This window comes from Castor canadensis, chromosome 18, assembly GCF_047511655.1.
Source record: "Castor canadensis chromosome 18, mCasCan1.hap1v2, whole genome shotgun sequence".
NCBI classification, from domain to species: domain Eukaryota; kingdom Metazoa; phylum Chordata; class Mammalia; order Rodentia; family Castoridae; genus Castor; species Castor canadensis.
This window is the reverse complement of record NC_133403.1, coordinates 34,374,870-34,400,947: the sequence shown is the minus strand read 5'-3', so window position 1 is coordinate 34,400,947 and position 26,078 is coordinate 34,374,870. Positions and strand designations below refer to the sequence as shown.

Sequence of the window (26,078 nt, the reverse complement as noted above, 5' to 3'; positions counted from 1 at the left end):
TCCCCCAAGTTTCCATTCATGGGAAATGAGGGAGCTCAGCTGCAGGAAAGAAATCACTGCTTTTGTGTCTACACTTTGACAAATGTAGAGACTGATCAACAAATCTATCACAAGAGTTTCCAAACTAGATACTTAACATAATCAGCTATTTAAGCCTTACAATAACCCTGTGAAACAAAGATTATCATATCTCATTTTAAAGAGGCAAAAACTGAGGCTCCACACTCCAACAGATAGTGGCAAAGGTGAAATTCGAACCCAGAACCTTCTCATGCTAACGTTTTCTTTAAGAGTGAATGTCATCTTTGAACAAGGAAATCTTCACTTAATTTTTTTTTAAAAAAAAAAAAGCTCAGTGGGTATGATGGCTCGCTCCTGTAATCCCAGCTACTTGGGAGTCATAGGTCAGAGAATTGGGATCCAGGCCAGCCTAAGCAAAAGTGAGAAAACCTATCTGAAAAAGAGCTAAAGCAAAAAGGGCTGGGAGTGTGACTTAAGTGGTAGAGCACCTGCCTAGCAAGTGCAAGTCCCTGAGTTCAATTCCCCAGTACCACCAAAAATAAAGATAATTTTCAAAGCCAGGCGTATTGGTGCGTGCCTATAATCCCAGTTACTCAGGAGGCTGAGCCAGGAGGATCTCAGAGTTATTGAGACCCTTTCTCAGAAACAAAATACAAATAAAAAGGCTGGAGTCGTGGCTAAAGAGGTAAAGCACTTGCCTAGCATGGGGGAGGCCCTGGGCTCAATTCCTAGTACAGCGGGTTGGGGAATAAAAGTTCAAAAATCACTAATGCATATAAAAAAAATGTAAAGACAAGTGAAATCCAAGTAAAACTGTACCTGCATCAAGTGTTTTTAACAATGCCAGTGTCCTGTGTGTGACAATGTACTGGTTATGTAACACAGCTATTGTTGGGGGAACTGGGGGACGGACACAAAGAAAATGCTGTGCCATTTCATAATAAAAATTTATTTTTTTAAAGAAAAGCTAATCAGGGTTTTTGGCTTTGTGCAAAATGTTTCTTGTGTATATTCCATCATTCTTCAAATGACGTGTATGAAAGGACTGGTGCAGATATCAAGAAAATCCCAACAGCTGATTATATAAGGATTTTAGATGCAGACTGTCTTTTAAACCTGTCTAAATCATTTCCCTCAATTTAGTCTTTAAAAGGTAATCAGTTTGGGGGACAGGATTTTATGCTTAAAAATCCCAACAGCTGATTATATAAGGATTTTAGATGCAGACTGTCTTTTAAACCTGTCTAAATCATTTCCCTCAATTTAGTCTTTAAAAGGTAATCAGTTTGGGGGACAGGATTTTATGCTTAAAAGGTTCAAATTTTACCTGGAAAACTGTAGCAATGACCCTCAGACACCGAGGTATCGGTGCAGCACTCAGCTACATTTGCAAATTACCAAGACTGGATTCGATCTTCATGCCCCAGGCAATGTAATCTTCCCATTTGGTCCTGTTGTGTCACAAGGCTTCAGGTGGCTTTGCTGATGGTGACTACATAACAAACCTCTTTGGATCATCAGCAGAAAATAGCCCTGTCCTCCCCCCAAGCCCCACCCCATGCAATAATGGTCCACGACCCACGTCAAACAGTTGGGGCGGGGATTCTGCCTTGTCAGGATCTGACCAGCCTCATCCCCAGATGCAAAAACCAGGCCAAGAATAAACAGAGAAATCAACAGAGCTAAGGAACATTTTCAGTCCCTCTCAGGGATGGCTGTTTGCAAGTGTTCAGTCCTGGCCTGATGAGTCATTCATTAGGCAAGAAGGAACACGACTTTCTTCTATTGATTCCAGAAAGATTTAGGGGAGGAAGGAAGGGAGGGAATTCAAGACAGCCATAAAGTCTCAAACAAGATGGGGAGGAGGGAATAAGGCTTAACCAATCTGTTTGGATGGGATGCTCTTGGGTGAGTAAGAAAGTGAGCCTGACAATCACAAGAACAGAAGTGCTGATAGTCAACATCGAGTGCCTTTTACCTCTGGCTTCGTCCATTTTCATACACACACGTGACAGCAAGGAAGACAGACCCCAAAGAGGCACAAAAACTAAGAGGAGGCAAATGTGTCTTAGTTTTTTCTCTGCCAGCTGTGCTCATCCCCAGCCCAGAGAAAGAGAAAAATGGAAAAAGGAAGCAGGAGAGGCGATGGATGAGGAGGCAAGAGGCCAGGGAAAAGATGATAAAACCAAGACCAGGCAAAGAAGCAAACGGAACAGAAGAGAGAATCTCCCCAAAGACACCACATCTCTCCAGCCTATTTCTATTTGACAAGGGTACCAAGTAGTCCACTGGGCGGGGGGCGGGGAGAGAGGGGGGCTTTTCCACAAATGGTGCTGGAACAACCGGATGTTCATATGGAAGACACTGAGTCTCTGCCCTTGCCTTATACCCTACGCAAGATGAGACGAGTAGAGTAAATGAACCCATTATAAAAACTGAAACGTCAAAGCATCTAGAAGAAAACAAGACAACATCTCAATGACTTTTGGTTTAGCAAATTTCTTAGCTGGGATACCAAATGCGCCATGCATGAAAGAGAAAATTCATAAATTGGATTCGATTAAAATTGAAACTTTGACACTGTGAAAGATAATCATGAGGGTCAAGAACACTTGACGGGGGGGGCGGGGAGGGGATGCAAATTCCCAGGGGACACATTTCTGACAAAGGATGGACAACACAATCTTTAAAGGATCAGAAACCCAATTAAAAAACTCAGTGATAGGGTGCTAGCTAGCCTGGTATGTATAAGGCCCTGGGTTCCATCGCCAGCACTGTGAAATGGATGGATGAATTGATGGATAGATAGACAGATAGACAGACAGACAGACAGATAGATGACAGGCTAAGGACTTGAATGGCTAATTCACATAAACAGAGATAGAAATGGCCACTGAGCCTGTGACAATGTACACCTGAAGTCACTGGGGAAATACAAATGTAACCATGAGGTGCCACTTCCACGCCTCTGAGGACAAAGAAAATCTAGACGTGTGACAAGAAGAAGTGGTAGAAAGGACAGAGAGTGATGTTTCTCCCACTCGGTGCTATTGACATTTGGAGCTGGGTAGTTCTTTGGCGGGGGGGGGGGGGTGTGGGGGAGGTTGTCCTATGTACCACACAGTGTGTAGAAGGACCCTGCATCTCCATCCAGGTGCACTGTTGGTTTCAGGACCCTCCCGTCCCCTACAAGTTATGATGAACAAAACCTCTGCATTTCCAAATGTCCTCTAAGGGACAAAGTACTCCTTGCTGACAACTCAATGTAGAGCACCTGACCTCTTGCAACTGCTGGTGGGACTATAAAACATGCAGCCACTTTAGAAAGCACTTTGGGGTATTTTTCTTACAAAGTTAAACAAATCCATCCATTGCAACCAATGAATTACACACACAGGTGTTCGCCCAAGAGAAAGAAAAATACAGGTCTGCAAAAGAAAACTTGATCACTGGAGGACATGATCTATTCTCCAAAACCTCAACCTAGAAGCATGCCAAATGTCCCTCTGTGTGGATAGAGTAGGTTAAATTGTATCCCCAAAAAGATATATTAAAATCCTAAGTCCAGTACCTGTGAATGGGACCAAAAAGGAAATAAGGGCTTTGTAGGTGTCACCAAGATAAGACACAGTCATCCTCAATTTCAGCAAGCCCTAAATCTAATGGGCAGTGTCTTTATAAGACAGAGGATCACACTAGGAGAAGAATGCCATGTGAAGAAAGAAGCAAGGTTTGGAATAGCGCAGCTACAAGCCAAGAACGTCAAGGATTTCTGGAGCCACCAGAAGCTAGCAGGCCCAAGAAAGGACTCTTTTCTAGATCCTTGACAGGTTATGGCCCGGATGACACCTTGATTTCAGATGTTTGGCCCCCAGAACAACATTTCTGTTGTGTAAAGCCACCGTATTTGTGCTACTTTGTCATAGCATCTCCAGGAAACTAATACACTGAGAATGGCAGAATATGTTGTAGCATTCCCACACACAGCAATATTAATAGCATGAAGTCATATAAAACAAGAACTGACATGGCCTGTGGTTTTACTCCATTACTATAAAGAGATCTAAGCTCTGTGCTAAAAACCAGAACAGTGATCGCCTTCAGGATGGGAGAGACAGGCATGAGAGGACTTTCTAGCATGGTATCTTGATTGGGGTGATGGGTACCTGGAGCTACACATTTATCAAAACTCAATGAACTTAAATTCTGTGATTTTATCATACAGATGCTCAAAAGAAGAGAGAGTAAAACTGGGAAGCGTGTTCTTCTTTCACAAGAACAAGAAAAGAGAAGTCAAGGTCATAGAAGAAAAAGTCCCACAGGCAAACACACACCCGCCAGGCCACCCCACCTCCAGCAAGCGCATCATTTTGTTACACTTGCGCTCATCATGGCTAAGTAAACACACAAATTCTTCACTGGAGGCCAAGTTTGCAGGGCTGCTTGTGGCAAATTGACCTGGGCAGACATCCCAGCTGTGGTCCATTATAACCTAGAACGGACCATTAACTTTTAAGAGGCCCCTACGGCTCCCAGAGAGCCCCCCAGCCTCCTCACACTTCAGAAATATTCTTGAAAACCTTAAGTGGACAACTGAGAAAAACTCAGAACAGTGTGGCTGGTTGAGCATCCTGTGAGACCTGCCAGCATCGTGAGCCCTGCCAAGCATGGATAACGGCTGTGATGGCCCTTGCCGCCTGCCTGCGCTAAGATATTTCCTGTGACACTGCGGGCTCAGTAAGAGAAGTAGAGGCCACGGGTCTTCTACTCGGCCCATATCCATGGCTGCTGCAAATGTGCTGGTAAGCTGAGAGGTGAAAGGTGGGGTCTGTATTCTCAAAGAACTCGTGGATGAGGAGACAGGAAAACAGTTGGGACTGAAAACCTGCGGCATAACAGGCAGAAAACCTTGCAATGGTGACTGCAGGGCCAGCATAGTATGCATCAAGGTCAGGAGTTCTGACCAGACTGTCCCAGACATGTATCATGTCTGCCACTTGTCACCTTGCTTAAGAGTCTGCAGGCATTCCTAACAGGGCCAGGGTCCCAGGACTGCACAGTCTGTGGCAACTACTCAACTTTGCAATGGTAGCATGATTACAATCACAGAGAACATGTAAATGAATAGGTGTGACTGTGTTCCAATAAAACTTTATTTACAAAAGCAGACAGTGGGTGGAATTTGGCCCTCAGGAAAGCGTTTGCCAATCTCTGAGTGAAGAGATGTGGTCTTGGGCAAGTGGTAGACTCTCCCTGACCTTCAGTATCCCTCAGTACAATAGAGAAATGATGGCAAGCCTCCCTTGTTGGGTGACAGAACTGGATACTCCCTATAAAACCCTTAGCATGGTGCCCATCCATGGGGGTGGGACACAGAAAACACCAGCTGTCTCTGTTATTATGATCAGTTGTACCAAACCATGCAGTAGACTTGGCAGGCAGAGGGGAAAGATTGGGGGTTGGTCTGGTGTGAGGAAAGCCAAAGTCAATGGTGACAGACTGAGTTTCTTATCTTATAGTTAGAATCAGGACAAATCCTAACTTCCCTGCTGGAATGAGTCACTGTCCAAAAAGCTCTCTGAAGATTGTAAGAAATTCACTGGTCCTCCCAGACGTTCTTTGAGATGAAGGTTGAAGAATATGAATGAGTCCCTTCCCTGGGAAAATGATGTGTATCTCACTATTATTCTTCACCTGCACTAAAAAGAAAAGTGTTTAGGAAGTAAACTCAAAGCTGGTGGCCACCTCAGGTCCCATGAGATGCCAGAGCTCCACCTGCACCCCAGACACCCCAAGCTGGGAATTCGAATTAAACCCAGAGTCTGTGCACTGATCATTTGTACACCTGTACCAGATTCAGGGGATTGCCACAGAAAAGCCACGTTTCTGATGTACAAAAGATGGTCCCCAGGCACGACTAGAACTGGGAGACCTAGTATCTGTTTCCTGAAAGTCATTGTGAGCAGCACTGTAGAAAATTAACCTTGCCTGCTCCCCTGGAAGCTTCCGGGAGCCTGGCCGTGGCGGAAGGAGGCCCCAGCTGGAGGCCCAGGGAGTTCTTAAGACTTTTATTCTTCCTCTATTAATTTGAGTTAATAAATACCGCCAGCCTAAGGGAACAGAAAAGGGATGGAAGGCTCGTTACCAGCAGCCAGACGGCCCCTGGCCACATTCAGTTTAGATTACATGGTTCTAACAGGGCCCATCGGGGAGCTGTCGTCTGGCCATCGGAGGTGACGCACGCAGGGAGGTGACTGGTGCTACAAGAGGGTCAGGGGCTCCCTTTTCTGCCATCAGCGACCGGGAGCAGATGGCAAGGCTGCCCATTGACTTCTGCTCAGCTATGTCACCAGCGCCATACTCTGCTGTGTCCTGGGAGGCACAGTGCACACCTTCAAGAATTAATTAATGAACAGGAGGAAGGAAAGGTCTCAGAACAGCTGGACTGAAGCCTCGAGGCCAAAATACACCACAGCCAAAATGATGCAAGATGGGGCACGACCTTCCACCTTGAGAGTCCTTCTAGAAGGTTCCCCACCACCCTCAGAATAAACCTGAACTCTCCCAAGAGCTACTGTTTAATCTCCCCTTGTCACACGGACTACACACACAGGCCAACACAGCTATTTCCAATCCCCAAAGCATCCCTGGCTCCCAGGTGTTTGCCCCTGCTGTGCTCCTGCCTAGACAAGTCCTTCTCTCTTTACTGGTCACCTGTCACACACTCTTCAGATCCCATCTTAGATCAGGGATTGGAGAACTTCACCCCACAGGCCAAACCTGGCCTGCCACTTGTATTTATAAATAAAGTTTTACAGGAAGAGAGCCCTGCACATTCGTTTGAATACTACCTGTGGCTGCTTTTGCTTACAGTGCAGAGTCTGGCGGTGAGTGGGGGGGGGGGATGCACCTGAGACCACATGGCTACAAAAAGCCTGATGTATTTACTCCCTGGCTCCTTACAAAGTTTGCTCACTCCTGTCTTAGGTGACCATTCCTTCAGGAAGCTGTTCCTGTTTCCCAAAAAAATCTTAGGTGATTTTTATCTGGGCTACCTAAGTATTAGTCTTTCTTTCTTTACCCCGGCCCCTTCTCCACTGAATTACAACTGGTGTTTTCAGCCTCTCTCTTCTAGACCCCAAGCTCCTGAAGAAGAAGGCTGGGTTTTGCTTTTTGCTTTTTGCTTTTTTTTTTTTTTAAACTACTCTCTACCCCAGGACTCTTACACAGACCTTTAACATCTCATAGGTGCTACAAATATTCGTTGGCTGCATCAAAGAATGAGCAAATGAGTGAACACTTTGGTATCCAATAATATCACTTAATAACTAACTCAGGCTGGTGACAACTTTGTCAGGGGTCAGAGCAGAGACATTACTTCTCTGTAATGAACAGAGGGAGAACCCAAGCAATCACTCATCCAATGAACAAAGAGGCCCAAATACTTCCCAGGGAACTGCTCCCAGACCAAGCCCAGAAGAGAGATGAAAGTTTCACTAACAGTTGGGAACCAGGGTCCTTGAAGGCTATTCCAAGTTGGACCCCAAACTCCAAGTCCCATGGTTGCTTCCAAGGTATAGCCCTCCAACGCCATGCTCTACCATGCTTATCACACATCACGGTTGTATTCTGCTCACTTATTCTTCTCTGCTCGATTGGAAGGTCCTGGGAAGAAGCAGGGGTCATTTGCTCACCAGACAAGTCCTTCTGGAACTCGACACCATGTTGGCAGAAAATTGTGTGATGGATGGATGGATGAGTCCCAACCACCACACCCTCCCAGTTAGTGTTCATGGTGCAGGGTGCCAGGTAGGACCTGACTTCACTCTAGGGTCCGCTCAGGATGGGAGCCTAGCCCAGTAGGCGACACAGAGGTGTCCTGTCTAAGGATGGTCTTGACTGTTTGTGGCTACCTTGTGTCTGGCACACGAGGAGGTCACATTCTTGACTTTGAATAGCTTTGCCGTCATGGTCGCCAGCTTCTGGGTGCAGACTTGTTCTGCCTGCCTTGCAATGACTCCTACTGCTCACAGCTGTTCTCCACCCTGGTCCCCATTATCTTCAATCACAGTGTCTGGACTCTGCGATGGCTCTCTATGACTCAAATTGCCATCTGAAGTCCAAGTACAGTGGAGGAGCTGGCCCTTGAGGGGATGTTTCTTTCTACCCATTTATCACACTAAAAGGTTCATTTCAAATCCTATTAAATAGGTCACATAACCAGATAGAGAACAGTGCTTCTCCATCCCTTCTCCAACAATGACACCTCCAGAGTGAGTAGATCGGGGCATTTAATTTAGCAAACAAGTGACATTGCCCCTGGAAGGCTGGTGCCTGCCCATATGACAAAACACAAAGAAAGCAGAGAAGAGGCAAAAACTCAACCCAATTACCACAAAGATAAAAAGGAACCATAAATTCTACTTGACGAATAAAGTCCCTCTGGAAACCTGCATTTTCCTGTACACAAGTCTCCCGCATGTTGCGAGGAGCGTCGATCCTGACGCTAATTCTGTGACCCTTGCTTTTATCATGTTGATAACAATAGCTATAATTACGCATTCAAGACACCAGTGCCGTGCAACACAGCTCCACTGGAGATTAGGCAGCCCTCGGTTTGCACAACAACAGGGCTTGTAAGAAAACACATCTGGATGATTTGGAGGAAACAGCTTCAGGAAGACAATCACAGTATCTTGAAGTCACAAGGTCCATACCATAGTAGCCAAGAAACCTCTTAAACCTCTTCTCAAGCTCTGATCAGTAGAATTCAGGACTTTGGGGAGGGATGGAAATGAAGATTAGTTGAACAGACCAGTTCCGACTGATTGATGGTGATTGTCCCAGAGGTTGTGTTAAGAAGGATTCTGAAGCACACTGGGATCCACACAGAATGTTTGCCTCCATATTCAGCAGGGAAATGGCCAACTTTGTACACCAGCAATGCCAGCCCTACCTATCTTTGGTCATTCAACCATGGTCGAAGCAGATCAAAATGGGTACAGACATGAGTACCCATTCTCTATGCCCAAACACATCCCACAAGAGCCTATGAAAATGTTAATGATGTCACTCATTTGCTTTGGCATTAACTGGCACTCTTTCCTTTGGCAAGCACTCCCCTCTCTGCTCCAAAATGTGAAGTGATCAAATCTGTCCACTCTGTTTCTTGCTGTTCTAGCACGATCTACACTGACGGCAAGAATTTGCCTCCACACACACCTGTGCCCCTGGTGGGGGATTTACCCCTCATCTCTGTGTCCCCAACACTTACCTCAGTGTCTGACTCACAATAAGAACCCAGTAAATATTTGCTGAATTCATGTTCCATTTGAACAAGCCCCATCCTATCCTAGCCTCATCCAAGGACTTTGAAATCTAATAAGGATGGAAGAAAAAGTTCCAGAAGGGAAATTCTGATGCAGTCATTCCAGACAGGGAGCATTTTCTCCCCACCCAATTTCTGGCTTCAGGAAAGGATGAGGATCGAAATAACCCTTGGAGAACCAGAGGAAGACTGTGTACCTCCCAGGGAGGCCAAAACCTTCTGCACACAGCTCCAAATTCAATTTTCTGCCTCTGTGGCCTTATGAATGTGTTTCTGTCATGTTGAAAAATTAACCCGGTCTTTGGTGGTAAGAATCTGACTGTAAGGAGCCACTTTTCAAATCTGTTGTTGTTGTTGTCGTACTGGGCTTGAACTCAGGGCCTCCCACTTGCTAGGCAGGAGCTCTATCACTTGAGCCACATCGTCAGCCCTTTTTGTGATTTTTTTTTTTTGAGATAGGATCTCTGTAACTCTTTGTCTGGGCTGACTTCGAGCCTTGATCCTCCTACCTCTACCTTCTGAGTAGCTGGAATTATAGGCGTGCACCATGCCTGACCATGACTGCATCTTTAAATTGACTTAAAAAAAAAACCCTCTCATCTTAAGCAATAAACAACATCTAACGAATATTGGATGTAGGTGTCAGTCACACTTCTAATAACACTAAAATATTAGCATAATTTTGAATGTCTAGTCACCCCACGTAGTTCTTACACACTCTGGGATTCTTCCACAGTGTTTTGGGTCCAGATCATAAATCACTGTCCTAGTGTAAGGGGGGCAGTGACAGAGGTGACTCCATTTTAGATGAGAGAGACCCTTTAGACGCACACATCTAAAAGCATGGGAAACAGCAGGCTTCTCAGAGAAATAAGAAGCCCCTTACCCAAATAACAAGACGCAGCGGCACAGTGTGGGTAGTGGGCCCCAAGGCCAGGACGAGCAGAACAGACCTCCTTAGAGTATCTAGTTTGATAAGGAGAGGGATGGACAGATGGCCGAGCTCAGCAAGAAGCTGACTTGGAGCCAATCAATCATGAATACAGTTTCAAGGTAGAAGAGTTGGACCTAAGCCAGGTGGTGCCCTGTCATCTCCTGGACTACAGCCATTCTTTACTTAGCTCTTCCACTAAGTCTCACCTGTCAGGGAGCTTTGCTGTCCTTTCAACAAACTTTGTGCTTGCTTTCCTCTTAACTCCACTACACCAAGACACGGACTTGGGATCAACAATCCAGTATCACTAGGCTAGTCCTCCACAAGCACTGTGTACAAAGAAGTTTCCTGTCCCTCCTCCAGGGCTCCAGTCACACCAACCAAAACCCAAGACCCTCGGGGACACAGGTCATCACTGTCCAGGACGCAGAAGGGCACAGCAGCTAAGAGCAAGGGATTTGGATTCAGATGGAGCTGCCTTTCAACACAAGCTCCCACTCACCAGCTGTGACTCTGAATAATTGGCCCACTCTCTCTGAGCCTCAGTTTCCTTAGCTGTAAAATGGAGGAAATGACAGTGCTCACTTTTTTTATTTTGAGGTCCGTGGGGGTAAAATAAGAAAGTACATTTTAAGTCGTTAGTAGGAGCCTAGCACATTGTTGGCGCTCAATGAGTCACGAATGCTTTTTATTGTCATTGTCAACATGGATTCACTGACAAATGTACACATGGAACGATTTTATGAGAACCCAGAGGCGAGCAAGACAGGCAGATCCTCGTGGAGCTGGTGTGGTGGCGAGGACAGTGGAGAGTAGAAGACAGGTTAGAAACAACTGTCAGGGCTGTTTGGAAAAGGGACAAGGTAAGTGTGGCGTTCTGGAGAGTGACGGATGCTCTGATCCTAGCCAAGGCACAGCGTCTGAGAAGAGCTCCAGGAGGAAACTGGGACACATGGTTAAAATGACATATTTTGATTATCACATTTTTTTTTTTTTGGTGGTACTGGGTTTGAACTCAGGGCTTCATACTTGCTAGGCAGGTGCTCTACCATTTGAGCCACTCCACAGCCCTTTTTGCTCTGGTTATTTTGGAAATAGGAATTCACTTTTTTGCCTAGTTTTTGCTCTGGTTATTTTGGAATAGGAATTCACTTTTTTGCCTAGGCCAACTTGGACCACAATCCTCCTATCTATGCCTCCTGCCACTGTAGCTGGAAAGACAGGTACATACACGCCCCTGCACTCAGCAGTAGTTGAGAAGGAGTCTTGCAATCTATTTGCCCAGCCTGGCCTCGAGCCTCAATCCTTCTGATCTTGGCCTCCCATGAAGCTGGAATTACTGGTGCAACTGGCACTCTGTCAGTCATTACCATTTTTAATTGACAGAACCTGGGACATTACAGCTAGGTAATGACCATGACGACAATAGAGAGGGTGACCAGCTCAATGTAAATACTCCCAACAAGATGGACAGACAGGCTGCCATGTCTGGGGGCCTCTTGGGCAACTCCTTAGGAGTTCGTCTTCCCTCTAAAGTGAACAGGAAACAGTGAGAAGAGAAAGACACTGCTTGACTTGGAGGTCAAGGTTAAAGAAGGGAGACTGGGTGGGAGCCAGCTTGAAGGGACTGCCAAACTGAGACAATGTGAACAGAAAAATAAATAATGAAAGGGCTGGGGCTGTAGCTCAGTGGTAGAGCTCTTGCCTAGCATGTGTGAGGCCTGAGTTCAAGACCCAGCACCACACAAGAAAAAGAAATAATGATGGTATAGGATTACAGCCTACTGAGCAAAATAGGAATCATGAATCTACACTGATTCAAACAAATAAGGAGAAAGAAAAGTTTATTCTTTCAGTAGAAAACTGGTCAGTAAATGGGGAAGAAATGATGGAATTTGAAAATCACTATTTCCATCTTAAAAAAGTAATTTGTAACTGACTCAGACTAGAATCATCCATGGGTGCTGAAGCTCCTAGTGCAATTTTAAGGAGTAACAGAATATGTACAGTTTCAGAACGTCTCCCCACAGTACTTATTCTTTTCCTTTGGTAAAGTAGTAACTTTACAGTGGAGAAATCTGGTAGATTTCATTAGAGACTCATAATCAGGTCTGGGCATAGTGGAGCATGTCTGTAGTTCCAGCTACTCAGGAGGCTGAGGCTGGAGGACTAGGAATTCCAGGCCACCTGGGCAAAAGTTAGAGAGATCCTTTCTCAAAAACAAAATACTGAAAAAACAAAAGGGCAGGGGTGTGGATCAAGAGATAGAGTGCTCACTTGCCTAGCATGCTTGAGGTGCTGAATTCAATCCCCAGGACAAAAAAAAAAATCCTCGTTAGCACCACCAGCAATAGGGTTAAGTTCACAGCCTGAGTTTCCTGCTATGGCAGATTGAGACTACTGCATCATTTATGGCATTGTTGCTAAAATTGTACAATTTGAATCTAAGGAAAACTCAGACCAACCAAAATTAAAAGACATTTAATCTGTTCCAGATTAAAGGAAACCAAGGAGTTGTAGTTTGGATGATCTGGATTTTTCTTTTGCTGTGAGGAGTGTGAATAAGATTGGAGAGCAGATGATAGGATTTTACCTATACTAATTTCCTGATTTTGAGACTGATACAATGATTATTGAAGAGAATGCTCCTGGCTTTAGGAAATATACACCAAACATGGTAGGTGGGATTACTCACAAGGAGTTCAGAAAAATGTGGATGGATGAATAGATGGATGGATGGATGATGGCTGGATGGGTGGATGGGTGGGTAGATGGATGGGTGAGTGGATGGATGGACGGATGGATAATGGATGGCTGGATGGGTGGGTGAGTGGGTAGTTGAATGGGTGGGTGGGTGGATGGGTGGATGGATGGGTGGGTGGGTGGGTAGGTGGATAGGTGAGTGGATGGATGGATGGATGGATGACTGGATGGATGGGTGGATGGGTGGATGGGTGGGTGGGTGAATGGGTGTATGGATGGATGAGTGGAGGGTGGGTAGATGGATGAGTGGATGGGTGGGTAGATGGATGAATGGATGGATAGATGGATACATGAGTGGATGGATAGATGGATGGATAGATGGATGGGGGGTGCATGGGAAAATGGATGGATGATTGAATGAGTGGATTGATGAATGGGTGGGTGAATGGATGGTGGGTGGTAGACAGATGGACTAGTAGATGAATGAAGAGATAAAACAGTAAAGATCTGGGTGAAGGAAATTAAGAAGGAATTCTTTGTAGCATTCTTGCAACTTTTTTGATTAAAATAATGTCAAAAACATTTTTTAAAAAGAGGTAGAGGAGACAGGTGCTGGTAGGTCACGCTTGTAATCCTAGCTGCTCAGGAGGCAGAGATCAGGAAGATCACAGTTTGAAGCCAGCCCAGGCAGAGAGTTCGTGAGACCCTATCTTGAAAATACCCAACACCAAAAAACAGGGCTACTGGAGTGGCTCAAGCAGTACCTCAACTGCCTAGCAAGTGTGAAGCCCTGAATTTAAACCCTAGTACCAAAAAACAAAAACAAAAAAAGAAAGAGAAGAAAAAAATGAGTGGAGGTGTCCTTATATCTTGGTCTTAAGTCATGGAGACCAACTGTGATCAGAGTGGGGATGATACATGTCGCTATCTCACCTCTGCCAGGTATGGCAGAGTGCACAACACTCTTCTGGTGCCATGATATTCCATCCACTACTGAATGGCTCTACCACATGTTGCCCACAGAATCACACCTCACTGCACCCTGAGTGTCTGACCTCCAGCTTCCCTGGCCAAGGGCCTGCCTTGCATACAGTACCATCAACCAATCACCACCCATCCAGAAAAAGCAACCACACAAATAAGCCAAATGACACTGCTCAAAGCCTGGGCACAGGTCCCCATCACCAGCCTCATCAGTGGAAGCAAGCATAATTCATCTTCACTAATCAGGATTTACCTCACTCTCCATTTCTGTAAACAGCCATGGCGTGATCTATCCCAGAATCCCCACTCCACTGCCCTGCAGCCTGCCTTAATGTGTTCCCTGAGGGGAAAAGGAAGACTGAAACCATGAATAAGCAAATGACTAATGGAGGGAAGTGGAGAAGTCACACAACTCCTTTCCTGACACCAGATTTTCTAGAACATGAACTGAGTCTAGTAGGACTATACAGTCAGCTTTCTGTACCGGGAGGTTCTGCACCTGAGGATTCAACCAACCACAGATCAAAAATGCTTTTTTCAAAAATTATACCTGTATTGAACATATGCAGACTTTTTCTTGTCATTGTTCCCTAAATAGCACAGTATGACCATTTACACAGCACTTACATTGTATTGTTTGTGTCATCTAGAGATGGTTTAAAGTATGCAAGATGTGCATAGGTCATATGAAATCCTATGACACTTTATATAAGGGGCTTGAGCATCCATGGAGTTTGGAAATGCTCCAACATCCTAGTCCCCAGCATTTCAGATAAAGGATACTCAACTTGTAATGATTACTAACTCTCCTGTTTGCTGTGAAAATCCATTTCCCTAAAACACATGGAGCAGCAGACTCACCACGCATTTGGCCATCATTAGCTCCCTGCCTCCCTGAACTTACAATGGTCTTTGTCTGTATATCCATGTAGTCAGAGCACCAGCATAATGGGTGGACGGGTGGATGGACATCTGAACGGATGCAGGGGGTGGATGGATGGACGAATGGATGGGTGGATGGGAGGGTGGGTGGGTGGATGGATGGATGGGTGGATGGGTGGACGGGTGGATGGGTAGATAGATGGATGGATGGGTGGGTGGATGTGTGGGTGGTGGATGGGTGGATGGGTGGGTGGGTGGATGGATGGGTGGGTGGTGGATGGGTGGATGGGTGGATGGGTGGATGGATGGATGGATGGGTGGATGGGAGGGTGGGTGGGTGGGTGGGTGGATGGATGGATGGGTGGGTGGATGGATAGATTATGTCATCTCTGTCACTGAGCCACAGATACTTGGTTATAGATGAACAAGATTTATCAGCCACCCAATACACCCCACACCACAGAAGGGAAGGAGAACAGAGGCCGAGCCAAAGCCTGAAATGAGCTTCTCCATGGTTCCAGCCCAGATCTAGCAAATGGTGTTCCAAGATCTAGCAGAGAGGCTTTCTAACCACAGAGAAATAAGAGGCAAAAATCCATAGCTAATGGTGGGGTCCGGGGACTGGGAATGGAGCTTAGTGGCACAGCGCTTACCTAGCATGGGAAAGGCCATGGGCTTGAACCCCAGCACCAAAACAAAACAGAAAAAGAAGAAGAAGTAATCACAGTTGTGTGGCCACTTACAGCCACCTTGCCTGAAGGTTCTTAGATGGAGCCTGGGTAGCAACAACAAATTGATAAGATTCTTTCTCTACTCTCAAATTGAACTTGATCCACTTAACTTTATTTAGTTCATGCTTGAATAATGTCTTGTTTTTCCAAATCAAAATTCAGGAGGGAAGGAGGGAGGAAAGAAAGAAGGAAGGAAGGAGGAGGGAGAGAGGAAGGATTGAAGGAAGGGATGGAAGGAGAGAGGAAGGACTGAAGGAAAGGAAGGGAGGGAGGGAGGGAGGGAGGGAGAGAGGATGGTAGGAGGGAGAGAAGGAGCCTAGGAAGGAAGGAACAAGGGAAGGAAGAAGTGGAAGGAAGGAAGAAATGGAAGGAAGCAAGGAAAGAAGGAAGAAAGAAAGGAAAGAAGTTAGCATGAATTAGCAACAAGTCTACACAGCAAGATTTTTAAAGAGAAGCTATGGTTAAAGGTGAGCACACCTTTTCCCCTTCTGCAGGAGAATTTGCCTTTGGGCCACCTTTCTAGCTCTGCCCCTTCAAACACTGGATGAAGAGCACTGTCACTGTCAGTGGTCACCTGCTCTGGTGGGCACACTGTGTTAGGACTGAGAATTCTCAGGAGCCACCTGGGATGCCTGTTAAGGTCCACACAGTTTTCGGAGCCCTTGAGTAGTGTGACTGTTATAGTCAGCATGTCCCCTGCCCTGCTAGCTGATGGATCATTATGAAAGCGGATGTCCCCTGAGCCAGGGTGGTTTCCACACCTGCTCAGTGTGCAACCTAGAAGTGAGGGGCATGGAAGAAGAGCCCCTGGGAATCCACAGAAGAGACACCTGAGAAGAGGTCACTCTCGTCCTAGGTCAAGCTTATGTCAAGGGTGTTGGAATATGTACTTGGCCCTGAAAGAAAAGGGTGGGCGAGCAGAGCAGAAGCCTTCCTGTTTTAATGAGCATTCTGTTATGTGCACACAAATCATTCATCTCTTGCCGTTATAAATATATTAACATTCCTCGTAATAATTACCACAATGATCTGCAGGTGGATGCCAGGGCGTTTCAGGACTTGCACATAATTAGCTTACTAAAATAGATAAAAAGATCCCTCCTGAAATCTTATTTACACCACGAGTCCGTTCAGCCAAGTCCATTCTTGTCCAAACTACAAACGCTACAGTCTGAGCTATGCCCCAAATCTGAATTAGCTGAGACGAAGCACGTGAAGTTCAAGTGTAAGTGTATTAAACATGCATCTTGGCTGCTATCCAGCCTGGTTCTCTCTGCTCACAGATCAACTGAAGGCTTTAACACGCTGCCCCAGAAGGGTGGAGGTGAAACGGGTCCACCAGAAACAGAACCAGAGCTAATGTACGAAGAGTGTCCTACGCGTGCTTTGGAGAAATCAGGAGAATTTCAAAAGGAGTAAATTGTGAGATCATAAATGGAATACTCATATTTATGAGGGTTAATAAAGGAAAGCCAGATTTGGAAGGGATAGTGTGGGTCCTATTATGTATCATACATGCACAAAACCACGTGCATATGGTTCATATCAGAGTGTTAATAGAAGTTATAGTATTTTACCATGGCCAGAGGAAGGGAGAATTCTACCTTTTTATTGCGAACATTTTATATTGCTTGTATTTTCCAAATAAAGATGTACGTGGGAATTACTTCTGTAATTAAAACCGTAGCTGAAAAGGAATGGGGGAACAAAAGCTTATGATGGAATTCTTTTTTAATACAAAGGTTCTCTGCATTTACAATGATTTGGTTAGGGACATTTTACCACTCTTATACACTATGACTGGAAATGAGAATTGTTGGTGTCGTGGGCAGGATTTAAAGATACACTCATCATTGCACATAGAAGGGTCTTCCCCCCAACAACATGGTTTTGGGTATGAGAGCCTTAAGTTGAAGGTCAAGCTGACCAGAATTCCTGAGCTCCTGCCCTCTTGATTTTCTCACCAGCTGACTGTAAGGAGTGGTGGTCACTCTGAGAAGCATAGCCACAAAGCCAGGGGAAATCGAGGACTGTCGAGAGGGGCTGTTAGAAGGACTCTTGGTCAGTCCCACGTCTGTGTCTAACTGTGTCCACAGGCTCTCCCCCTAGATCTATGTCAGCTTCTCAGCCTTTTCCTGTCAGAATCCTTTAGGACTCTTCTTCAAGTTTTTCCCCAACTCCCAGTGAATTTTAATACCACATTTCGCACAAATGATAGGAGATCTTTTTCATGGCTGAATAATGTTCCATTGTGTGTATCTACCCTGCTTTTCTCTGTGCATTTACCTACTGATGAGCATCTAGGCTGGTTCCATGTCATGACTATTATGGATGTACACAATCATAATGTGTTAATCAAAAAAATTTAATGTTCAAGGAGATGGAAATGCTAACGAGCCTGACTTGATCATTGTACACTGCACATATGTATTAAATTATCACACCATACTCCATAAATATATGCAATCAAAAAATAATAATATATAAATATAAATACGCAATTAAAAATTTGATGCCACAGAGTCATTGTGTGTCTGTTTATGTATGATGGCACTTTGGGGTACGTAAATATAAATTCATGATTTTTTTCTCCTCCTCTAAGAACCAATTTTTGCTTTCTCAGGGAGAATCTTGCCTCTATTGAGAATTTGGGCCCTATGTGTATGGAGGATGTGTGCAAAGAAAACGAGAAGACCACTCCACTTTCTTATAATATTCCTAAGTGGTTTAAACTTGCACAAGAACCAAGCCTTACTGTCATGGAATAGAGCCTATTTTTCATGTGTGCATGTCTTGTAGGAATGCCAGAGGAGTAAAATCACAAACTTTAACTCAAATGCAAAGATAAGAAAGAAGGAAGGAAGGAAGGGAGGAGGGAGGGAGGGAGGAGGAAGAAACGAGGGAGGGAAGAAGGGAAGGAGGAAGGGAGGGAGGGAGGGAGGGAAGAAGGGAGAAGACAGTAGGCAGATCTCTGAGAATGGGCACAAGCAGAAGTGGTTTGATTGACACCAGTCACAGCAGCTGTGACAAATCCCAGCAGACCCAGACTGCCAGGTCCCCAGGGGACACTGAGGAGTCCTGGTCCCACTAATATTTTCTCCTTTTCTGTCTGCACTTATTCTGAAAGGGCCCATGAGAGGCTGCTGAGGACATGATTAAAACCCAAACAGACCACTTGACAAGCACTATCGTGGCCATGCCTGACAGTGCCAAGGATAAAAGATCCAAACGCAGCCTTCCACCAACCCAAGACCTGCCATGGTGTGCTTGAAAATCACAGGAGGCAACAGTTTGGAAAGATTCTGGTCCTGCTCAGAAAGAACTGCAACCCCTGAAACTCTGCTTCACCCCCAGAGGAAAGAAGGGGAGACTGAGACTGCTGAGTTAACAACAGACTGTGCCCAGCAGGCTACAGGACTGAAGGAGAGAACTTAGCTCTGGAAGTCTCTGGGTCTGTGTGGCTTCTCAAACTTCACCTACTCCCTAATGGGGTTCCATCCAGATTAGGAAGAGCTCCAGAGCAAAGCACAACAAAACAAAAAAGTGTGTGTGTACGCACACATGAGGTATGTATATATGTACATAGATATGTATAACTACATATCTACACGAATGTGTGTAAATATATGTATTTGAACAAGTGTCACAAAACAACGCCACCTGCAATGTGTTACAGTATATTCTATTCTCAGCTAGTCTATTTCATTTTTTAAATGCTGGTCACAGCCCATTAAAATGATATCTCCATCCACTGAGGGCCGTAACCTCAGATTTTAAAACATAAATGTACTCCAAACCCTTTGGTTCACAGAGGAGAAAGATAAGACTCACTGAGGTCAAATTCAAGGTCCCAAGGCGACTTCCTGGCAGAGTCAGGACAGCTCAGAGCCAGGGACATGTGGGTTGTCATTAGTCTAATAATTAGAACTCAAGCCAATGAACTTTTCCTTTGTAAACCCTTCGTCTCCCCAGCATCACTAGCTCTACACCTGTTCCCTCTGTCCCCACTGTCTTGGATTTTGTGTGTGTGTGTGAGACGCTGGGAAGGTAACCCAGGCTCTCCTGCATGCTAGGCAAATGCTCAACCACTAAGCTAAAAAGAAAAACAAAATGATGAAGCTGGCTGAGTGCATCAATCTGGAAGACCTTAAAGAAGTGCGCGACTCAGCAGATCCAGACAAAGTAAATCCCTCAGGGTTTGGGGGTTGGGAAGGCCAGCATGTGAAAGCCAAGGACAGCCACTCTCTCTCTCTCTCTCTCTCTCTCTCTCTCTCTCTCTCTCTCTCTCTCTCTCTCACTTGGTCCCTAGCCTGGAGGTGAAAAAGACTGTGGCTGATCCCTCACTTCACGGTCCACGCAGGGAAGGGGTGAGGGAGGCACAGCGTGAAGCAAGCACCTCTCCCACCTGCCACAGTAGCAATATGCGCCCTCAGCCTTCCTGGGACTGCCCTGCATCCTTGCCTTCAGACCTCAGCAGCCCCCAGCTCCATGGCTCTCACAAAACCATGAAAATCAAACCCAGCTCTGATCAGAAAAGAATCTTTCCTCTGAAGTCCCAAGCCTTGTCTTCTATGTCACCAAGTTTGGTTTCACACAGAGGCTTGAATGACTTTCGAACACTTCATGTCTTCACTTCCTAATGGGAATCACTCTCTAAACAGGGCTTCTGACAAACCACAGCCCCGAGGTCAAACCCAACCAAGCATCTGCTTTTATAAATAAAGTTTTATTAGAACATAGTCAAGGCCATTTTTTTTTTTTTTGCCTATTGTCTATGGCTTCTTGGTTCTACAACAGCAGAACTGAGCAAATACAACAGAATACATGGCCCACAAAGCTGAAAATATTTGCCATCTAGCCCTTTACACAGAAAAAGTTTGCTAACTCCTGGTTTACAAGATCCTGCCTCTTTTCGTTTGTTTTCATTGTGGTAAAATTTACCATTTTAAGTGTGATTTCAGGAGCATTAAGAATACAACCATCCATCTCCAAAGCTTTTTCCTCATTCCAAACTACACATCTGGAACCAGAGGCGTGGCTCAGTAGCAGAGTGCCTGCCTAGGAAGCAGGAGGCCCTGAGTTCAAACCCCAGTACCGCCAGAGAGAGAGAGAGAGAGAAAAGAAAACAGGGTGAATTGTACTCCTATAAAACCAAACTAAATCTCTGCACCCATTAAATAATAATTCCTCATTTCTTCTTCCCCAGCCTCTGGAAACCACCATTCTACTTTCCATCTCTGTGGATTTGATTACTTAGGTAATGTAAATGGGGTTACACACTGTGTCCCTCTGTGTCTGGCTTCTTTCACTCAGCACCGTTTTCAAGGTTCATTCATGTTGCAGCAGGTGCCAGAAGTCCTTCCTTTCTAAGCCTGAAAATATTGTGCTGTGTGTGGCTAGCCACGTCTAGCCACCCACTCACCTGCTGACGGGCACTTGGGTTGTTCCCACCTACTGGCAGATACAACCTACCTGATGGTTCAGTCTCATCTCCAGCCACACCTGGCTCCTGAAGCCATGGGGACCTTCTGTCAACCCTCCCCCTCCCCAATGAGGGAAACCTTAGGGACAAAATACGTACTGTATTTTTAAAATCTCAGTAATAATATTTTCACACTGACACTATTTTTAAATGACAATATTTTGATATTTGGGGTTAAGTGACATGATAATATCACATGTGTCTTTTTATTCATCTTACTGTGGCTACTAGGAACTTTAAAGATGCTATGTAGCTCACACCCCTATTTCTAGGAACAGTACCATGCTGGACTTTTCCTGGAAAGGGCCAGTTGGTAATTATTTTTGACTTTGTGGGCCATATGCAACTCTGCCATTGTCATAGGAGAACAGCCACAAACTATGTATAAGTGAATGAACCTGGGTGTGTGCCAGTATGTCTTATGTAGGAGAAAAGGCCACAGGTTTGATCCAGCCATGCTTGGCCAACCCATACTCCAAACTAGTACTAGCATTTGGGAAAATGTCCAATTCTGAGAAATTCTATCCTACTCCCTTTCTCAGAACCGAAAGGAGAATGATGGAGGGGGTGACTTCAAGTATGATATATTTGATACACTGTAAGAACTTTTGTAAATGCCACAATGTATACAATAATAAAAAAAAACGGACACAAACAATGAAGGACAGAATGTAAAACAGGTCGCATTAATGGAAGGTCACTGGTGGGAGAGGGAGGGTAAAGAAAGCCGGCAAAGGAGGGCGAAGGTGGCTGAGGTACTTTCTATGCAGGCGTGAACATGGAACATGGAAACCTGTTGAAATTACTTTAAGAAGGAAAAGGGGACTGGAGAGAGAATAATGGCAGGGATGACCCAAACTGGGGTCACATGTATATATGGAAATGTCACAATGAACTCCCCTGGAATAAAAGTATTTTAAATCAGAACCCTTGATGAAAAGCCACCTAGCTGGGAGACACAAGTCTGTCCCCAGCGTCCCCGACCTGAGTGGCTCCTGGGACCCCAGGACACCCGAGGCCCCCACGGTCCGATCGGCACTCACTTGGGCGTGTGGGCCTCGTCCACGCGGTGACCCAGCTGGAACTCGTGGGATTTGCTTCGGTGCAGCGCCGTGAACCCCGGAATCAGGTGGATTAGCTTGCGGGAGGAGGGCGGTGGGGTCCCCGGGGGCTTCAGCTTGTTCTTCCTCCTCATCGGTGGCGTGCCAGGCGGGGTGACCGTGGTCACGATGTTGGGCGTCCGCGGCGGGGTGCGCACTGCGTGCCGCTGCCGGGGCGAGGGGGGCAGGGAGCGGTGGCCCGACTCCAGGGGTGGTGGTGGGCACAAGCCTGGGTAGGGGTCCACAGTGAGCCTGTCCACATGCGTGTACACAGGGGCCCCAGGCGTGGGGCTGGTGTGACAGAAGTGCTGGCCACACTTGGTCTGGACCCTGGGGCTCTGGGAGAGGTGGGTGCGGACCCATGAGGTGGGCTCCGGGGGACACACGGGGTTGTTCTCCTTCCCGGTCTCCGTGGTGGGCCACTGGATGGTCCAGTCTTGCTTGGAGAGGTTGCCTCCTGAGTTGGAACAAAGGGGCAGAGAGTCAAGATAAGCTGGAGGAAGCCAGGTGACTTATGCTAAATGCACTGTTAAGTCTCCAAGCCATATTGCATGTCACTTAGACGCACCTTACAGCGTGGACATGTCACACCAGATGCATGTGAGCTCGTGCACCCACCACCTCATATGCCTGGTACATCATACAGTTAATTCATGTTACATCATAGGCAGATTTATAAAATTCACTCACTCCCAACAAAAAAACGAAATCCATTGGGTGCCACTGTTACCCTCCCACCTTTCCCCATTCAGCATCCTTGCCTTCCACTACCCCCAACCTGGGAGTCCACAGGCCAGAAAAGCAAAGAAGGTAGGTGATCCTGGCCTTTTTTTTTTTCTGGTATTGGGATTTGAACTCAGGGCCTCATCCTTGCTAGGCAGGCACTCTACCATTTGAGCCACTCCACCAGTCCTGTCTTGTGTTGGGTTTTATTGGACATAGGGTCTCACAAACTATTTGCCTCAGGCTGGCTTTGAACCTCGAACCTCCTAATCTCTGCTTCCTGAGTATCAAGGATTACAGGTGTGAGCACCAGTGGCCAGCGATCCTGTAATCCTAGCTACTTGGAAGGCTGAGATCAGAAGAGGGAGAGAGATGAGGAGGAGGATTGTGGTTGGAAGTCAGCCCTGGCAAATAGTTCACAAGACACCATCTCCAAAATAACCAGAGCAAAATGGACAGGAGGCATGGCTCGAGAGGTAGAGCGCCTGCTTTGCAAGTGCAAAGCCCTGAGTTCAAACTCCAGTCTCACCAAAAATATAAACTAAAATAAAAAACAGCTATAAGAGGGAATTTTGATTGTTCCCAGCACAAAACAATAATCAATGCTTAAGGTGGCAGATAAGCCAATTGCCCTGACCCAAGCATGGCATGTTATACACAGCTGTTGAAATGTCACAGTGTCCCCTAAGTATGTACAACAACTATGTGTTGATTGACAATTTTTAATAGGGGCTGGGGTATAGCTCAGTGGTAGGGTGCTTGCCTAGCACGCATCCAGCACTGAAAGAACAATTTGAATAAGTAAATAAAAAGAATGAGAAGAGAGAGAGAGAGAGAGAGAGAGAGACTGACCACTGTCAAGGGAGGGAGAGCTGGCAGGACCTGGGAGAAGGTAGTCCAGCGGTGCTTCCATCATGGGCCAAAGATGTAGCCCAGAAGGAAATTCCACCTCAGATCAAGCAGCTTCACAATAATAATTACCGTAATGACCGTAACAGCAGCTAATTTCTAGTGCATTTGGCGGTTTACAAAGTGCTTTTGGGACTGCTGACTGCCCCATTGAACTCTTTTGTTATTATGTATTCATTACAGGCAGAATTAGACCATTCAGATAAGGGAAAGGCAATGGTGTTCTCTGGGCTGACTATCATAACCTAGAATTGTTTGACTGTGGAACCTTCCAGACGGTTTTCTTATGCACCTTTCTTTAAGAAAAAAGGAAATACCCTAAGACTTAATTTAATGATTTCTCATCTGCTTCCTGCACTTGTTCTAGTGACAATTTTTTCTGAAGTTTTGTGATTCCGGGTGAAAAGGGACATTTGGATCTCTATTGTGTAGCCTACTGGAGAGGCACAGAGATGAAGATGTGCCCAACATCATAGCAGAGATGGTCACTGGCAGTTGGGACTTGAACCCAGGACCTCCGCCACCTCAACAACCAGAGCATATGTCCGTAACAGAGTCAGGACCTGCATTTGCGGAAGACCACGGCCCATTGTGAATCAGTCAGACGGAAACAGATGCCAGAGTGAGAGCTTAGTTCTCACAAGGCCTCCCTCTTCCCTCCTCCCAGACTTTCCAGAACATTCAGCCAAAGTCACGATCATTCTGATATCTACCTCAAATATGTGTGCATACACTTCAGCCCAGTGACAAAGAGTCAGCTCTGAAGTCAGATGACCTGAGCTCCAAACCTGGCTCCCTCACTGACTGGCTGTGTGACCGTGGGTGGTCCCCTGACCTCTCTGAATCTCGGGTTTATCACCTGTGAGATGGGAGAATAAGAGGACCTACCTTTGGGGCTATGACGACAATCAAACAGGATCACACAAGTAATGTGTTTAGCAGAGTTCTGGCCACAAAGTGGGTGCCCGTGGATGCTAACTCTGTAATTCTCAACGCTATGATCGTGTCAAAACCTTCTACTCAGGCCGGGCACCGGTGGCTCCTGCCTGTAATCCTCGCTATTCAGGAGGCAGAGATCAGGAGGATCGAGGTTCAAAGCCAGCCCAGGAAAATAGTTTGGGAGACCTATCTTGAAAACACCCATCACAAAAAAGGGCTGGTGGAGTTGCTCAAGGTGAAGTCCCTGAGTACGACAAAAAAAAACAAAAAAACTTCTACTCAAAAGTGGGGGTAGGGCTGATGGAGTAGCTCAAATGGTAGAGTGCCTGCCTAGCAAGCATAAGGTCCCAAGTTCAAACCCCATTACCACCAAAAAAACCCTAAAAAAACAAAACAACAACAAAAGTGGGGGTAGACCAGAGAAGGTTTGGGGGTAGGGGTAGAACAGAAACCCAGACAGTTTCTCTGTCACCCAGAAAGCTCTTGTGTTGACACATTTGCTCAAGGAATATAAGCTCATTGTCAAAGTAGCCTATGCAGAATATATTTAAGAGGGAAAATCTGTTGGTTTTTTTATAAGCTACTTTTCACATCTACTGTGAGTGTTTTCAAAATAGCCTTTGCCCTCCCTGAGTGAAATGGAAAGACTATGGGGTTTGGAATCAGAGCTGTGTGACTTTGGGCAAGCTGCTTAACCCCTCTGAACCTCAGCTGTGGGGTTCATGAAATGGGACTGCTCATGGCTTCAGTGGAGGGTGGATTTGAACACCTTTCATGCACAAGGTGCTGTTTAGGCACTGGGAGTATTTCCCAGAACCAGCTGCATGCTCCAGGCTTGGACCCCAGCTCCCTGGTCATGCCACAGAGGGGTTGGTATTCCTCCAGCCATGGTTAGTGGTGAGACAGGAGCCAAGTTTCTTTGGAGCCAGGGCAGGGCTGGCTCTCCCACGGCCAGTGTGAAAAGTGACTCAGGAATGGCGGCCAAGGATCAGCCTGTGGTGTTGCTGTTGTGTCAGCCCCAGCCACACCTGATTCTTCCTGATCAGGTGGCTTAAAAGCCACACAGCCTGATAGATGGGGTCCCTTTCCTAGAATTTGCCATTAGGTCCTCCCTAGAGCGCAGTACACTGACCCACAGTGGGCAATGTGGGGGGACGGGGACAGGGTGGGGGGGCGCTATACACCTGCCACTCCTCCCGATCTGTGTCATGAAAGACTGCCTGGGCACAACCTTGCTGTGAGACACTGTCGGCTGTGCATGGTGAAAAACTGGATGATTGTGGTACACTGGGCAGAGCCAAGGTCCAAGGTGCCCGGGTGGCATCTGGCTGAAGATGGTGAG

General features: G+C 46.1%; 1 protein-coding gene across 1 annotated transcript in view; it reads right to left on the bottom strand.

Moving 5' to 3' along the window:
* Positions 1–26,078, bottom strand: part of Ksr2 (kinase suppressor of ras 2) — a 279,590-nt gene that overhangs the window by 92,228 nt on the left and 161,284 nt on the right. The window contains exons 4-5 of the mRNA XM_074060825.1: positions 22,109–22,622; positions 16,345–16,360 (exon numbers count right to left, since the gene is read on the bottom strand). Coding sequence (XP_073916926.1) covers positions 16,345–16,360; positions 22,109–22,622 — 530 coding nt within the window. The remainder of the gene's footprint in view (positions 1–16,344; positions 16,361–22,108; positions 22,623–26,078) is intronic.